Raw genomic sequence first — 17565 nt, forward strand, 5'->3', positions numbered from 1 at the left:
AGGGAGTCAGTCTGTTGTCTTGCTCTGGCATTTATGCTAAAAAAGGATAGAGAGTGAGCCCAGTAACAGCTGGATGTCATCTCTGTGAGATATCTTCCTACTTGCAGCAAACAGCTTCTACCAATTTACATCATATTCATCTGCTTACTAATGCTCACTGACTTTAGCTAAAAAGGACTTCTGTCACCAAAAGGTGCTTTAAATTAAAAATAATAGCAACAACACAATAGAGTTTAGGTTTAAGAACTGTCAAATATATTGTTTTGCAAAAGTATGCTGCAATGGTTCAATGACACATTTGCACATACATAAGTCTTTGCTAAGATATCTGGCTTCTTTGTATATATATATATATATATATGTATATATATATTCTGCATGTGTATGTATATATTATATATATATGCATTCTTAATATAAATTTAATATATTTTTGTAATCTTAAATTCAAACAACTTGACAGCATCTGATATTTAAAAAAAAGATAAATTCAGCTTTGCACAATCCTATTCAAAATATACAAGTGTAAAAATGGTATTAGCTACTTTAAAGGCTTACTTTATACAGATTTTTCTTCCCTTTTCAATAATTATTAAGATACTTTGCTGTACTGAAAGCAGGTAATATTTCTAAGGTATATCTTCTTTTCCAAGGCATATCCTCTTGCTTTTTCAGCAAATAATTCAGAAGCAGATGACACAGGTCAAGCATTAGTTTTCATACGATTTTCAACAATCCAGCTATATTAATGTCATAAAATCCATAAGAAATGTTTATAACAGTACAAATGAATGTGAAGAGACTTTCCCCCCATTCATTGTGAGGAGTGTAAAATCCCAAAAGGTAACTCTTTTCTCCTGTTTCCCTGACATAATCCCTTCATCAGGTTTTTTTTCTTTTTCTGCCATTCAGCTCCCCCTTAGATTGCACTGCCAACAGAAAGATTTTGACATTATCTTAAATAAACTCCATTAGCTTCTAACACTGGTGTTAACTGGGCATTCCACATAAGCCTGACATTCTGCTTTTCTGCATACAACAATTCCCCCCACTGTAAACACCCTTCTTTGTCTTGTGTGTTTTGATTTGTTTTGACCAACACTAATGACTTCTGCACTTAGGAGTGGTCTCCCTGACTCACTGTTGGTTGTAGACAGACATTGCTTTTGTTGGGTGCTGGGTAGTAAATATTCCTTCCTCAGGATCATCTTCTGCTTAGCCTGCAGGGAAGCATGGGTGCTGCTAGGTAAGTGTTAATGACTGATGCCAGCTGGGGAGAAATTGAAGTAGAGCACAGTGCTACAAATAACTTCCTACCTCATAGCTGAGAAAATATCCCTCAAAGGCAGCTCTGCACAAGGTAACAAACATGGACAACTGCAGAGGGAATTTGGTGTTGGGACACTCAAGTAACTACTGCAAAAAAGGTACTGCCTGGGAGTCATCCTGTTGTTAGGAAAGCAGTTTCATGGGATGGCAGGCAGCTTGTGGCTGAGACTTTCAACAAAGAGCACACAGCCTAATTGGGATGGTTTTGCCAGCAAGTAAAAGGCATAAAAAGGATTTGCCTCTTGCACATATTTAGGTAATGTAGGCATTGAGACAATTATTTCTCTTGAAAAGAGCACTACAAAGAAATGCCTGAAAGCTATTTTTTATTCTCTTTCCCTGCCTCCATTCCTGCTATTGGCAGTGGATGAACTGAAGTGTAGGGAACCTCTGTAGTAAAGAGCAGCTTTTCCCTCCACAACAGCAATGAATCATTTCTACACAGCACTAAGTGGTTAAGGCCCAGTAATATTAAAGGAGAATCCTCATTAGGAATACCTCTCAGTGCCTTGCTGGCCCAATTTCTTCAGCTAGGCATATTGGCTTGGATTTTAATCTAACCCTGTCTTTTTCTCCAGCAGCCTATGAGGGTACAAATATTGTCTAGTAGCAAAGGAGATGCTGCTATTTTGTATAGATTAATATAAGGGATGATTTATGGGCTCCTCCAGTAAACAAATCAGGAGAGAGACCTGGAATGAAATGGCCTGAGGGCAAGAGCTCTGCAACTCTTTCACTTTCTGAACAAAATCCTAATCACCCAATCTCTTAAAAATGCCATTTCTGAGTGGTCTTCAGGAGGTATTTGGGTGATTTTACTAAGTTTCTTCCAGGCAAATCAGATTTCTTATGCAATATACTATGCGAAACATCAGGGGAATAGCATATTTAATTTATGACTATGACTGAAAAGAACATGCTGGAGAGAACAAATCAGAGATTCCTGCACCTTCTTTCTGTTAAGCTACACGTGTGTTCTTGGCACAGGCTGTTTGTCCCTGAGAAAAGGAAACGAAAACATTTTACAGCAGACATGTCAAAATGGACGTGCAGCCCTTCAGGAAGCCAGTGGAAGTTGGCATAGTAACACAGGTTGAACAACAGTCAAGAAATTGCCTGAGTAATGTTTCTACAGACATGAAATGAGAGGGCTCAATGTGGATACATTCTATCCATCAATCTATCATCTATCTATCTATCTATCTATCTATCTATCTATCTATCTATCTATCTATCTAATCTATCATCTATCTATCTATCTATCATTAAGTCTAGACTCTTGCAAGCCAGGTTTGAATGTTTCAGTAAAAATAATGGATGATTTTTCTTCTCACTGAGACAGTATCTTTGGATCAGGAAGCTTGTTCCTTCATGTAAATTCATGGTTTTCTTCATAATTCTAAGGAAGTAATCATAGAATCACAGAATGGGTCAGGTTGGAAGGGACTACACTGGGTCATCTGGTGCAACCACACTGCTCAAGCAGAGTCATCCTAGAGCACACAAAACAGGATTGCATCCAGATGATTCTTGAATATCTCCAGTGAGAGAGACTCTACATCTCAGGGCAATATAATACAAGATAATTTCTATGGCACTTGCTACAGACTCTCATAATTCCTTCTGTTTTGTTTTGGTACAAAAGAGGAAGGCTTTAGTTATGGGCTTGGGGCTATAATGTCTCCAGTTTATAAATGACATACTCAGAGTCATGGAACTCTAATACCAGTAGCACACATAAGTCTTTGGGCACAGCTATGGCTCATAGCACTGTGTGTGTTTTTCAGTGGTAGCCATGTTATGATTCATCAGAGGACCTCTAAGTTGTAGTTTTTTATTATTAATTATTATTAGCAGCACAGCTCTACAATTGGTTATTTGGTTCAATTAAATGCAGAAGCTTTGGTCTATGGATGAATAGATTTTCTATTCCTGATTTAGCTCTTCTGGCACCAGGCATTATGTCTTGTTTTGTCCAAGATTCATTTGGCTGGCTACACAAGTTTCGCCTGGCTGTATCACATCTTTTTTCATAGTCTATCAAGACATCAGTTATTTTTTAACTTGTGGTTCTTTTTTGGTCACTTTAATTAGACATTAATTTCACCCAATTTATATGGTATAAGTGCTAAAATCTGCTATCATTATACAAGACTTAAAGATAGTTACTCTAAAATCATGTGAGAGTAAATACCATCACAGTTCATGTCCTATTTTCAGGCTTTTATTGTAAAAATCTCCTTTCATGTCTCGATTTCAAGTCTGCTTGAATGAGTTGTATATTACCAGTTGCTTTCCCATCTGTCTCAATTTAGTCTCTGATAAATTCCAATCTGGCCTGAGGAAAAATCAGAGTCCTGAAACCACTCCACACTACATTATTAGGTATATTATATTAACAGTGTCTCTTTACTTAAAAAATCTTCACACTCATTAACTCCCCTGCCAGGAATGCCTTGTGGAACCCTACAACTTAGACTGAGACACTGTGAATGACTTCACAGTTCTCTTTCCACTCCCTCCCATCTTCTGACTTCTCACCATGTACCAAACTGAGAGTTTTCATCCATAATTTCTAACCTTTCTAACCTTTCATAATCTTGTTGGATGTAACCTACAGGGCGTACACATCAGTCCTTTCACTTTCAAACTGCCTACCCCTTGCCCACCCTGAAAGTGCTCTGAGAATTCCATGGATATTATAGACATGCAAATTTTATCCATTTTGTTTTGTCCCAACAGATTTGGCTCTAAATGCGTGTGTCAATTATTGTAACTTAAAAGTCTCAAAAAAAAAAAATCCAGAGGAAAAACTCTCACAAAATTAGCTTGCATTCTGCCACAACTCTTTCATCAGGATATTGCAGTATGCCTGTGGTTTAATCCTTTATGTTTTTCAAATCCCTGTATCGAATGTGTTACAAAAATGGGGAGCCTGTTATATTTTGGGTTTCACAGTCCATTTGTTAGATGAGGTTTTTCCTTCTTTTTTCCCCTAAACCATTATATTCCCTCCCCAATCCATTTTTGCAGGAACTTTAATTGCAGAACTGCCTATTTCCTAGTAAATAGACAGCTGCACTAATCAAACAGTAAAGATCTCTGTTTAAAAGTAATTGTTGGCTACATTTGAAACCCTTAAGGGATTACAAGAAAAAACATAGGCTGCAGCCCAGGATTTCTTGTTTTACTAGAAACCTGTTTTTGGCTAAGGTTTTTAAGTAGTCTTGGAAATCTCAAATCTACCAAATGTAGGTCCACTACAAGTTAGTGGGGAAAAAATTCACCTGTTTCCATATATCAGTTAATTGATCAGAAGTACAATCCTAACAGGTCCTGAAGATGGAGAAAACCTGTTGTGATAGATGCTCAGCAAATCATAGCACCAACTCTCTGAATACCCCTGCAGCACCTGGTGCCAGAATGGCTCTTGGGCAAGAATTTGTATTACACTTTTCTAAAACAGCACTTGTCATTCTGTACGGGATTTGTTCTCTTCCATGAGAACCTCAAATGTCACTTGTTTAAAATAAAACAAATAAGAGAAACAGCCCAACCAACAAACAAAATCCACCAAAGATCAAATGCATATCATGAGCACATCCGTTTTAAACCACATGCAGGGAAGCAATGAATTAAGGATGTTTTAGCTCTAACATGTGACAAACATAGCTTTAAAAGGTGAAATGACCATTTTTTGGCTGAGTTGCCCTTCAATCCTTTCACACAGCCAGTGAACTGCTTCATGTCATTACTGGGCAAAAGAACGTTGGCTCAACCAGCCCTTGTGATGTTTCTGTACCACCTGGCATTATGGCTGTAGTGACATGACCACCCTTCCAGCGGTAACCCAAAAGTCACGGAATTTAAATCACTCTCAAAATTGCTAAATATGAATTACTTAGAAAGTTAAGGACAAATTATTATTTTTTTATTTCAACTACTAATCAATAAATGTAAAAAAATACCAACAACAAAACAAAAATAAACCCCGTTCATCCCCCACATTAAAGCAATAGATTTGTAACATTCAAAACAGTGGAAACTATTCATCGTATATTACTATTAGTGGAAAAAAGCAAATTTAATTTAAAATCACTTTTTCAAACTCCCTCAGTGGCTGCCAGATAATTCAAGCTTAAACAAATATAAAAAACCTCATTTTAAATTGAAAATAATACAGACAGAGCTCAATTATTGAGATATTAAGGGCAACATTCAATTTGAGATACATTTAAGCATCTTTGCCTCCTGGAGATTTTACATGACAAGGCTTTAGATAAACATGGTTTTGCAAACAGCAACTATCATATCTGATCACATAACCTCTGGACTAAAGCAGTATGTCAGCAAATATTTCTGATTATTTAAAATATTAAATAACTGTAATTTACTAGGCGGGTCTTCCTCAGAACAATCACAAAAATTTTCAAGAATTGATATCCACATACAAAAAGCATTTAGATGGCCTGTTACAAGTCTCTGAATAATAATAATTAGAATAAAAAATCACCTCTCTCTGTAATAAAGCCCAGTTTAAATACATTCTGGGATATACCAGTGGTGGAGGAGCTGCCTTTCTATGACACTCGGCTTACAAGGAAAACTGTAGCAGCCAAGGACAGATAGGGTAGGAATCACTTTACATAACTTTAGCTAGATAGATATTAGACGCCTAATTTAAGCTAATCATCTGGCTTCCCTCTACCTTCCCTCTAATGGAGATAAGCATTCCCAGAGGGAGATTCATCCTGCTTTTTTTTAGGCATCTCTCTTCTAGATGCTTGCAGATGAATAAAGTCAAGAAATATGAGTCTCACTGACAGCCTCATAATCTGTCATTAGCAATGCACAATGTCCAAATTCTTGGAAATAAAGCCGGAACTGAATTTGTCTTTTCTTTCATCATTTAGCCTTTCATTCTCCCCTCAACCCAACTTATTCTTCAGTTCCTTCCATGAGCATCAACTTTCTCTGGCACTTTTTTCCTTACCCTGGACTGTGTTTTCTGAAACCTGGGGAACTGCAACCGATGTCAATATTTTGCTGCTCTGCCAGTTACAAATCCATTTACATGCATGTGCTCTAAATTGCAGTAATGATCTGAACATGTAGGTAAGTTATCTTATTGATTGCAGTTGATCGCGATTGTGCTTTCTGGGTCTACTCTACCACTTTCAAATGTGTAAAAATCTGTGGCAACATTAAGGCAGTCAAGGTATATAGATGAATGCTAAAATATATTTACTATTCAAAGAAGATGGCTTAAATCAAACGAGGAAAATTAAGGAAGAAATACCATTAGGGCCCTCACTTGTACGTGCGTGAGCCCAAATCACCACACATGCTTTGAGGCCTCTGTGCTTCAGAATATTGAACAAGTCCTAAAGGTGAAGCCTGGCCTCAATTCTTTTGCATTTAGGGTTTGTAGATTCTCAGCAATACCAGCATTGCTGCATCACAACTTTGATGACCAAGCCCTTAGAAACAGTAGCCAAGATTTATAAGGAAGCAGGTGTCTGAACTTAAAGACTCCTGAATTCCTAGCTGGGTGCCTAAAGCAGCAACAAGACTGTCAAGCACCCTGCCCAGCTGCCCACAGATGCTCACCACAGTAGTGAGGCACTTAGCATTTGTTAAAACACAAAATGGATGTTTATAATTTGTGTATTTTTTAATTGTGTTCTAATGGCTACTTGAAGTGCCTTGGCCGAGTGCTTGCGTGCACTAATTCCAATGTTGGGCATGCAGTCTACTCTGCGTCTTATTCCTACAGATTTTTTAGAAAATTAATTTTAATAGTTAAAAAAACAGCTTGAGCTGCATACGTGAAAATAACTCCGTTACGACTGAATGACAATCTAATACGAAATAAGAATAGTCACCATTTTTTCTTACTCTGCCCAAATCCAGGCAATAAATTAGGCTTCTCAGCATGACTGTAAAGTGCTGTGAATTGTATAAACAATCATATATGGACACTGAAAAATAACCCTTATGCACATTGCATTATAGTTCCAAAAATATATTTACAGTCTATTACAAAGATTACAAATGGAAGTGTCTATGTATCGGGATTATGCTAGTTAAAAGCTTTTTACAGATTTTCTTCAACAAAGGTGGGTGGGGACAAAAAATTAGTAAAACCAAACTGATTTTTCTAGTGAAACAAATAAATAAAATGACAAATATAACACTGTACAGTGATCTAAAAAGGGGGAGAAAAAAGGAAGGGGGGAGAAAGGATGCATTTAAGTTTTTGATAACTATCTTTGGTCCTAAATGTGGGAAAACACATTATGTAGCACTGAATATACATGTTTGTTTGTGATGCTCTGCAAGTAAAATAGAAAAATATAGTGCATTTTCAATGTATTCAGAGCTCACTACACATAAATGTGTGTACAAAACAAGACAGTATAAATAAAATTTACAAGTTTTACAAAGGAACATTTACAAGGTTTTTCTTTTGTTTTTTATTTTTTGTGTGGATGCCCACATTATCAAACCAGACCAATTTATGACTGATCCCTGGGATCTTTCTCTATCAAAATCAATAGAAGCAGCCCAATTCTCTTTGGAAGTACAGCATTTCATTGCTGGGGTAGTTCACAATTTTCAGATTTTTTTTTCAAAGCATTTCTCTCTGGTTCATGTACATTCTTGCAATATCTGTAAAGACTCTGTTCATTATTGCTTATGGTAATTAAATATTTTAATCAAACAAAATTTATATATAAGTAAATGTAGTAAAAAGATATTCCATTGAGCAACTACCTTTGCATCTCTGTTCCTGATGAATGACCGTTGTGTCTGTGTGACCACGTACACGCATGTTCGTTCAGAGCAGCAAAAGCTTGTGAAAAAATTGAAAATTCTGAACTGCCCCTTGTCTCATGCTCTACAGTTCTCATATAAAAGCTATGTCCTTATTCTGACAGCTGGACTGCATACAGCTTAAACTCATAGAAAATATACACCAGCTATTTCTCTTAGATTTGCTAATGCAGAGTACTGAAAAAAAAATGTGATGTGCTCAGATTAAATGGTTTAGGTAACACTGGAGAACTGCACACATACTCTGAGACACTCCTACAATCACTTGTCCATTCAATGCTGTGTCTCAGCAGGTTTACAGCTGTAGATCTACATCTTAGAATATATCTCAGTTTAACTGTAGTCCATTAAAATCATCTTGCAAACAATTTGCTAAAAGTGCCTAGAACTACTTAGGGGTCATTATTGCTTTTCTTTTTCTTGCTTTTTTTTTTCTCTTTTATTTTCTTTTAAAAGATAGCATATGTATAACCTTAAAAAATTCTTTAAAAAATATCAGAGCTCTTGGCAACTTGCATTTTCCTGACTCCCTGCCAATTAGCTAGCCATGTCAATACGGTGTTGACTTAACAAAAGGAAATGGCACAAAGGGATACCAAAGTTCAGATAGATATACATTGCTTGGTCATGCTTCTTAAATCTCTAGGAACTCAAATTCAGAGGTACCCAGTGTAGTAATGTGTCATTGAATTAGCACTAAAAAGGTCCAAAGATATAAACATCATACTAAAAGAAAGTCTTTATGAAGAATAAACACAAATGATTAAAAAAAGATTCAGAAATCACAGATTTAAGGAAAATATTTTGTTGAATTCAACAATAATATCATGATTTTATCTGACAAATATATTCTTTTTTAAATTTTTATGTACATTTAAAAAGTCTATTAGATAAAAAGGAGGTTAGAGAGCTCAAGGTGTTTGTATGTTTATTCAGGTAGTACTTTGTTTATTGTCACTGCTGTTTTCCTTGCCACCACTGGTGGATCCTAATTCCCTTTTCATAAATTCTGGTGGCACTTAGGAGTTCAAGTCTGTAGGTGCTTCTTGTAGCTCTTCTATTCACTGCAGGAAGGACCCAGGAAATCAAGTGTCTTCTAGCAGCACTTCATATATACTGAAGGCCAGTGCTGTTCTCTCAGTCTGTCACCTCCCTCATAAGGGAGAAATGTCTATCACACTTGGATGCCAGTGCCGTGTAAATGTAGCATTTGTGCTCTCATAGTCTGAATGCTGCTCATGATTTTCTTTTGATGACCAACCAACGTGATCCCTAAACTCATCACATCCCTGGGGAAGATAAATGCGTACATTGTTAATTTTTCAACTTAGACTGCTATTGTATGGCATTCAACTGTGAGTCAAAGCTACGCAGTGGTTTGGACTACGGGGTTCTGAACTACATGGAATCTACGCTGTAACCTCAGCTCAGTACTGGGAATTTCATACAGGCACTGTTCAACCTCTCAGCCACGAGTGCAATTACATGACAGGTGTCGTGCAATTGCACTGTGTGGGTCTCCACATCTGAGAAGGAGGTCAGTATGTTTTGCATAATCTTATCTGATTATCTTATGGTGTGTCTGTTAAGGACACCCAAAGACAAAGACACTTCTCTTGTAAAGTACTTTGGGTAGTTTTCAGGACAAAGTTATGCATAAATACAAGATTTTGGGGATCATAGTCTGTTTCCTAAAGAGATGCCTAGATGCCTTTGCACATTGACACATACCCATCATGCAAATGAGTGAGGAGCAGCAGTTTGAACTCCGCCCCTACTAATGCTAGAAGCCTGTGGACTCTGACAACAGTTCCCAAGCTATAGGCTGAGACCCCTGGTGACACCAGGCAGATAAGAATAGGGTTGAACTCTTGAGAATATTGGATTAGAAACTTTTTTAGAAACCCACCGCTCTCTAAGAGGAATTACATGTGTTTGGCAACCACCAGGACAAGAAAGTTTTTTGCAGGGTGCCAAGAAGACCTGTTTTAAGATGACAGTACTGATACAGGCCGTGTTTGCCTTCAGAAAATTGTTTTGCTTCTACAGACTTATCCTGATGCAAAGTCCTGTCTTGCAGGACACAGACAGCCCCCAGCCAATTAGAAGAAAATTCCACATCTTCCCAGAGCACATTGGGAAAAGGTACCAATTAGGTGGTGGAGGCAAAGTGGTATTTTCCTATACATACATACTTTGGAAGGGGCCACATTCTCCCTCAAATTCTAGTCCCTTTGTGTTATTCAATTGGTCTGAAAGGCAGGGAAAAACGTGATGCCACACAGAGGTAGCAGGGTATTTGCCCTTTCATGAGATGCTCTAATACAACATCATCAGCTGCTAAAATGGCTGATTTGACCCCCAAGTACAACGTTTGTACTCAAGGTAAAGTTTTGGAGTTGAACAATGTGTATTGTTGTACCTAGAAATTCCCTAAATTCAAGTTAAACATGCCCAGTACTAACTTACTCAATAGTCATCCTGGCAACTGATTCAAGAGAGTTGTAGCCTGCTGCTGTGAAATTATCCTTATATCTTTCCATCTTAATAGCTTGTAACCATTCGCCTACGGAGCAGAAAGTGGTAAAATCGGGAGTGTTCTGGTCCAGAAGAGGGCTAATTGGTCTATGGAGAAGGAAAAAGGAAAGTAAGTTGTTTCCAAAGAGAGTAAAACATCAGGGAGTATTTAGCAAGGTGAGAGTCAAATAAGTTTTGGGTATTAAAAATGTCGAGATTAGAAAGTAATAGGCCTTTATACACAGTTTAGATTATTCTGTGAATAGCTCTTGACTGCTCTGTAGCTCACAATATGTACTCCTAAGCTTATTCACATAAAAGATGAAAGGTCAGAGTGAGCAAAATCAGCCTAATGGACTACTGTTACCAACAGAAAATCAACTTTATTACCTAGCATGACAGCAGCTGTCTCTATGTTGCTGAGTAAAATAAAGATGCTATTCTTTTACTCATCTTAGAAAATATAGTAGCAGCTACTCCCATTTTTCAATTGGATGGGACAAAACAAAGACAAAGGAAGAGCAGAGACACAAAGTCTTAAGGTCACACAGCAAATCAGTCATAGAAGAATCAGGAGCAGAACACAGGCCAGCTGATTCCCAGTACAGTGGGATAGCTAGCAGATCAAAGGATTACCATGATTAAATAATTCACCTGAAATTTATGAAGAAGCCATTAAAAACTACATCATGAAATACAATGAGATGCAATCACTGAAAGGAGTTAAAGCCAGAAAATGAAAGATAAAAATCTAGAGGGTAGCATGTCAAGGTACATTGGCCAAGCATGAGTATTGTTAATTACTATTTCTACTGTAGCAGTTCCTTGGGCAAGGGATGCATCATATAAACATACAGTAGGCAATGATCCTTGCCCTCCAGACTTTATAATTTTAAGAAACAAGGAAAACACAGACTAGTGGTGAGAGTACAGATAGATGAGCAGGCAGTAGTTTACTGAGAAATGTGTTAGTTCTGCGATATTTATTTTGGTTTGTTTTTTTCTAAGAAAGTCCTACTTGGCTTTGTTTAGCATGGTAAAAAAGAAGGGCAAATGAGGGAAGAGAACAACAGGGAACAGAAAGAAGGAAGAACTGAAAGACAGATGAAATAAATAAGTGTGAACTGGAACCAGCCACCAAGCAGAACATCCAGAGCCCAGCCATGTGCACTGTCATAAGAACACACACTAAAGCTTTTCTTACCTGCTACAGGTTCCCAGGGGGGTTTTCAAGCTGTTTGGATTTCTAATCATTTTGTCCAGAATGCCAACTATCTGCTCAAACTTTGGCCTTTCACCACGTTCCTTCTGCCAACAATCCAGCATCAGCTGGTGCAGTCCTGCTGGGCAATCCATGGGTGCTGGCAAACGATAGCCTTCTTCGATTGCTTTTATAACCTAGTAGCCAAAATAGTTAATCATTTTTCATCAACAGTAATTTAAAGAATAGGTATTGCTACCCAGTTCAAATATCTAAGAAAAAATAAAATAGAATAAAATAAAATAATCAATAAACAAAAATTTGCCATTGGTGTTGCAAAAATGTGAGTCTGTTGTTTTAACACTAGCCTTCAGTTTTTCAAATAATTTCCCCAGCTTTATCTTTGGGCTTATTTAGCATATTGTTCTATATGTGCAGAACATAGCTATATTACCTAGACAAGTGAGTAGCAGGGAACAACAATTAAATTCACTGAGGGAGCAGCAGATAGATTGATAAATTGAGTTATTTCAGAAAGCATTATTACTAGCCCCAAGGTTTTTATGAAAGAGTGTGTGGTAGAAGCAACTGACTTTTAAATGGATGGATATCTGTGCATGCACATATAAAATACAAAAAGCCTGAAGGTATTATAAAAGGATCCAAGAAAAATGTTTAGCAGATAGAAATTGCTAAGGAAAAAGGTTGTATTCTATGTCTAGCCATGTTATATGAATGATAAAGCAGCAGAACTGTATGAGAGAGAAAGACCTGGGTAAATGCTATTTTAATATATCACAGAAAGTTAGATTTAATAAGAGATGCTGCTAGATGATGATATGATCAAAGGACAGCATAAATGTCTGAACCAAGAATTACACCCACCCGTTGACTTCCTTAGCCGAGTCCATTTGGATTTAAGTAAAAATAAAAATGGATAAAGTAAAATCACAGCAAACTGCTGTAAACCTTGAGGGCAGAATAAAAAAAGCACATCAGGAAGCAAGGCAGATAAGAAAAGCTAGTGAAAAAGGGCTAAAACACTGTTCATGAGGGATTTCAAGTATACTGACATTGACTGACACAGCAGCATTAGAATTGCTAAGGAAGGGTGCTTGTTCCTGAAGGGGACTGTCTTCTCCCTCATTTTGTATAGAAAACAAGATCAGAAGCTGTTCTAGATGTAGTTCTGGGATGTAGATCTGGTATGATAAACAATGTTGGTAAATATCCAGGTTTTAGTAAAAATAATAACCTCAGAAAGAAAATATTTTGTAGGTTGTGTGAGAAAATGCAGAAGTAGTGGACTGCAAAGTAGACAGAACTGCCAACAATACAGAATGACCTTCAAAAAGCTGGCTGAAATCCAGCCAGGTTTTGTATCAAAACCTTTTGCATAAAAGAAATTTTGTGAAAAGAGGAGGTATAGCCTAGTGGTAAGGCACTGACTGCAGTTTTGTGTCACAGAATGTCCTTTTGACCTCAGGGAAGTTGCCTCATCTCCCAGGCCTCAGCTTTCTCTCTGAACATTTAGAATGACAGAACTGTCCTACAGCTCAAAAATGACTGAGAAATATTCAATTCCTGCAGAAACATTCACACCTTGAAGACTGAGTGCAGTGACCTTTTACAAACGTTGAAGTTGTCTGTCAGGGAGGGTGTGGAGAGAGGTTTTCTGCAGAAGAACAGGGAAATTGGAAGAACAGAGCTATAGTGAAGAAAACATTAAAAGTAAAATGTAAGATCCTTTAGAGCTATATTAAGAGGAAAAAGAAAAGAACAGCTCCTTATGCTTAGAAGTAGTAATGGAATGAAAGTGAAAAATAATCTACAGTGTGTATAGGACAATTGCTGTGCTGTGAAAAGTAATGCAGGGATTTCTGACCCTCTAAATGGCAAAAGGTATTAAACACTTTGAGCATGCTATATATGATTTACTACAAATGAAGTAGTTGCTTAAGAAGTCAGAAGACAGAGATCACCAATGAGAAACTAAAAAGTAGGTGCCAGCAACAACAGTTCAACCACTAAAATATCTAATACCCTTAAAACTGGCAAACTATCTACATAAGACTCTATCCAAGAATGTAAGGGAGAGTGAAAACATGAATGAAGTGATCAGAACAGGAGTTTTCCCCATTCACCATGAACTGCAGATAAACCTGAAGAAAACTGGGAATCAAGATGATGATGATGATGATCTTTTTGAAAGGTGTTACTTCAGAATCAGCTTCTCTGATGTGTATACTGAGCAAGAAGGGTGAAACTGGGAAATATGAAATAATGAATCAGCTAGAGATGGATGGAATTGCTGTGAACACCCAAAACACTGAAAAAATATTCTAAAATATTGATAAGTAAAGTACAAGTATCCACTCTGCTAAGAAAGGAGGAGGTGTGATTCAAAACATCAGTACTCAAAGAAATTAAATAGATGCAGGATTTTTTTTAAATAAGCAAACCTACAAAGAGAAAACAGCTGGAGTTCTCACTAATGGAATTGATTTATATTATCTACACTTCCCCCAATTCGTTTTTGAAATTCTGCTTTTGCTGCAAAAAGAGTAAAAGGGGATACTGTAAACACTATGCTTGTACCATAAGCAGGCTGAGTATGCAAAACAGAATAGAAAGGACTGGGTCTGGTTATTTTATATACTAAATGCCAACAAGGAAGTATTAAATAAGGGTAACTGGACAATGTGATGTTGTAACTCTACTATGGTCATAGAATATAATAATACAAATTATTGATTATAATAATGGTAAGAAATCCAGAAGTATAGCCTTGCCCTTTTCTGAAGAACAAATCTGCACTGAGGTTAGAAACAAATTGGGAGCAAGAACATCAGCAATCTAATAGGGGAATGGGGGTTTGAGGGCTCCTGGTACTAGCAAGGATTAAACTGAGGTGAGCCCACTGCTCAGGGAAGTTGGGACCTCTGTCTATCATCTGTGCTCAGCCTGCTGTGCCTCTGCAGGGACTTTGCAGGATGAGTGTTCTTCTCGTGCACTCTAGCCTCAGGTCATTGCAAAATGGAGGGTTTTGCTTGAGAAGAGTTCACAATGCAAATCTGTAGCTTCCATCAGTCTAAATCAATGACTTAAAGGAGGAAGGGCAGGATTAAAGAAATGCTAACTGAAGATCCAAAGTCAGGGAGGCCTATTATTTAGGAGATCTGGTCTGCTCTATGGCTACACCCACATCCACTTTTAGGCAAAATGATACACTTAAAATATAAAAACTGAGTGTAAAATTAGAAGAACACATTTAGAATTTTTCATTACCGTTAAATACTCCAACTGGTGACTTTGAAGGAGAATAAATAACAAATCATTAGGTGATTCTAAATATTTGCATCATAGATTATCTAGGGATTGGTAGGATGTGTATATGGTATGGAAGAACATACCTGAAGATCACAACATACAAGAATATTTGGAATTATTTTACCAAGCAATTGATGCATCTTTTAACTATGTGCTATTCCAGAGTATCATGAAAGATGCTAAAAAGGGATAAAACTGTAAGAAGTGGCAATTAGCTGTTTTTTGAAAGCTGTTTTTTTCATGTGTTTTACATGCAGTTTTCAACAGAGGAATACTTTTCAAAATCTAATAAGAAGCATAAAGATATCAAAATTTCTCCTCGGTTTCAAAGTTTTTCCTTATTGTTCCCTGAAAGATAGGTAAGGTTTGCCTTTGAGGCATCTTATATTCCTGTCAGACTTCTTTTATGTTTGAATCTAGTACAGAAGGAAGGTGTCAAAAGAAATGAAACTCTACTGGGTGTCTGGGGAATGTAAATATTTCTCTTTCTCTGCCCCAAGGACTTGTTTGCCCATATTTTGACAGTCCATGAAATCTTTGACACTGAGACCTGTCAAATATTAACAACTTTGCACTGTGCCAAAATGACTCATCATCTACATTCTTATCTTTTTTTTTTCCAACTTTGATGTTGATCATTCAATCAAAAATTAAAATAACAATTAAAAAAACCACTCAAGCTCCAACCTGAACAACTTTAAATGAGACTCTTTCTGACATTAATCACACCTGTATGGCTTTTTCCTGTGTAATTTCTATATTAATAGATACTCCTGTCAGAAGTCGAAATTAACACCCATCTGTTCTATTACTGCTGACCTGTTGCTCTGGATCATATTTTATGCAAACAAGGGTACTTTTAAATCAGCATAATTAACTTGAAAAAGCCAAAGTAGGTCATTAACTGCCACTCAGACTTTTAACAACTTTTTTCAAATGATTAATCATTGCTCTAAGGTCAAAAACCTCTGAATTATTTTTTATTGGAAAAAAAAAATTCTTTCCACACTTAAGCATAGTAAAGACCCCGTATTAGTATTTTGATGTTCCAGTTTTAATTGATACTTAGGACAGAAACCTACAGTATCCATGTGGTAAAAAAAAAAAAAAAATTTGATTTTGGTAAAAAGTGAAAGTGAAAACTTTCATTTTGTGACAACCACACAGTACTTTGATAAGTCTTATTTCTAAACCAACATTTTATGCATTTATAGTGAAATACATATGTATGTGTTTGCAAGATGTAATTTTGGTTTTATTAACACACACGCATGCTCGTGAACAGACAAACCTACATCTTGGTTTGACATGTCCCAGTAAGGCCGTTCTCCATAAGACATTACTTCCCACATAACTATTCCATAACTCCACACATCACTGGCTGATGTAAATTTGCGGTACTGAATGGCCTCTGGAGCTGTCCATCTCACTGGAATTTTTCCACCCTATGAAAAAAAGAAAAAAAAAAATAGGAGAAATTTTTCTTTGTCACCCACGGAATTTTCAGGTCACCTTCCACAGAATGCATTTACCATTATTTCCATCAACATCAAGAGCAGCACTTACATGATCTGCTATGGTGGACCGATTGCAGAATTTTCAAAGGTGCCTAAGGAAACTTAGTATCTTAAAACACTCAGAACATAGACACTTAGTTACTTGTATAAGCTACCTTGACTGAGTTTCTCTGGAAGTGCTTATCCCTCCACTGATTTTAAAGGGCTGCTTAGATGTCTGATTTACACTAGCCATTTAACTCCTGGCTAGCTGAAGCTGGGTGAGGGGAATCCCAACCTGTGCATATAAATCCCATTGACGTGTCATATGGCTCCTCCAAAATCTTGGTCTGACATTTTTAAACCAGGATCCCACTCAGAGCCCAACGGCAGGAATGACAGCCGTGAGCACCGGTGTGGTTTCCTGGATCCCTGTGCCTGTCGGAGCAGATTCCAGGGGCCCCTCCTTCCCTCAGCATGGGAAAATAGGTACAGGGAGGCCCCATGGGTGGGAAAGTGAAGCTGGCTCAACAAAAGAATAAAGAGCATAGTGTGTCTGATGAATGCATACTTAAGAAAAGTGTCCCATCCAAAAGCAAGGGAAAATACAGAAGTTGAGCTTTGTCACAGGCTAGCCTCCAGCTAGTCTCTCCCTTTGGTGAGATAAAATCTAGCCTGAAAAATAGTAACGGCCTACAAATATTTTAATTGACTCATAGTAAATTAGATGTTTAAAATGTTTGTGGGTAAAACTTCCTTATTTGTTCAATCAGAAAATCATGAGAAATGGAATAAAGAAGATACCATAAAAAATGCTTAGAACTTAGTCAATAAAAATTTTTGTTCTTATGAAAA

The 17565-nt window shown here is 37.1% G+C and overlaps 1 protein-coding gene across 6 annotated transcripts in view; it reads right to left on the reverse strand.

Moving 5' to 3' along the window:
* Nucleotides 1-17565, reverse strand: part of EPHA7 (EPH receptor A7) — a 178592-nt gene that overhangs the window by 19492 nt on the left and 141535 nt on the right. For 2 of the 6 annotated variants that reach the window (XM_036380215.1, XM_036380214.1), the window contains exons 14-17: nucleotides 16510-16659; nucleotides 11888-12081; nucleotides 10636-10791; nucleotides 5239-9455 (exon numbers count right to left, since the gene is read on the reverse strand). In XM_036380215.1, the coding sequence (XP_036236108.1) occupies nucleotides 9341-9455; nucleotides 10636-10791; nucleotides 11888-12081; nucleotides 16510-16659 (615 nt within the window). In that variant the 3' untranslated portion in view covers nucleotides 5239-9340. Of the gene's footprint in view, nucleotides 1-5238; nucleotides 9456-10635; nucleotides 10792-11887; nucleotides 12082-16509; nucleotides 16660-17565 lie in introns of those variants that run through there. The other 4 variants (XM_036380212.2, XM_036380211.2, XM_036380217.1 and 1 more) reach the window with 2 other exon arrangements.

The sequence above is a fragment of the Molothrus ater genome, chromosome 3 (assembly GCF_012460135.2).
Source record: "Molothrus ater isolate BHLD 08-10-18 breed brown headed cowbird chromosome 3, BPBGC_Mater_1.1, whole genome shotgun sequence".
NCBI lineage: Eukaryota > Metazoa > Chordata > Aves > Passeriformes > Icteridae > Molothrus > Molothrus ater.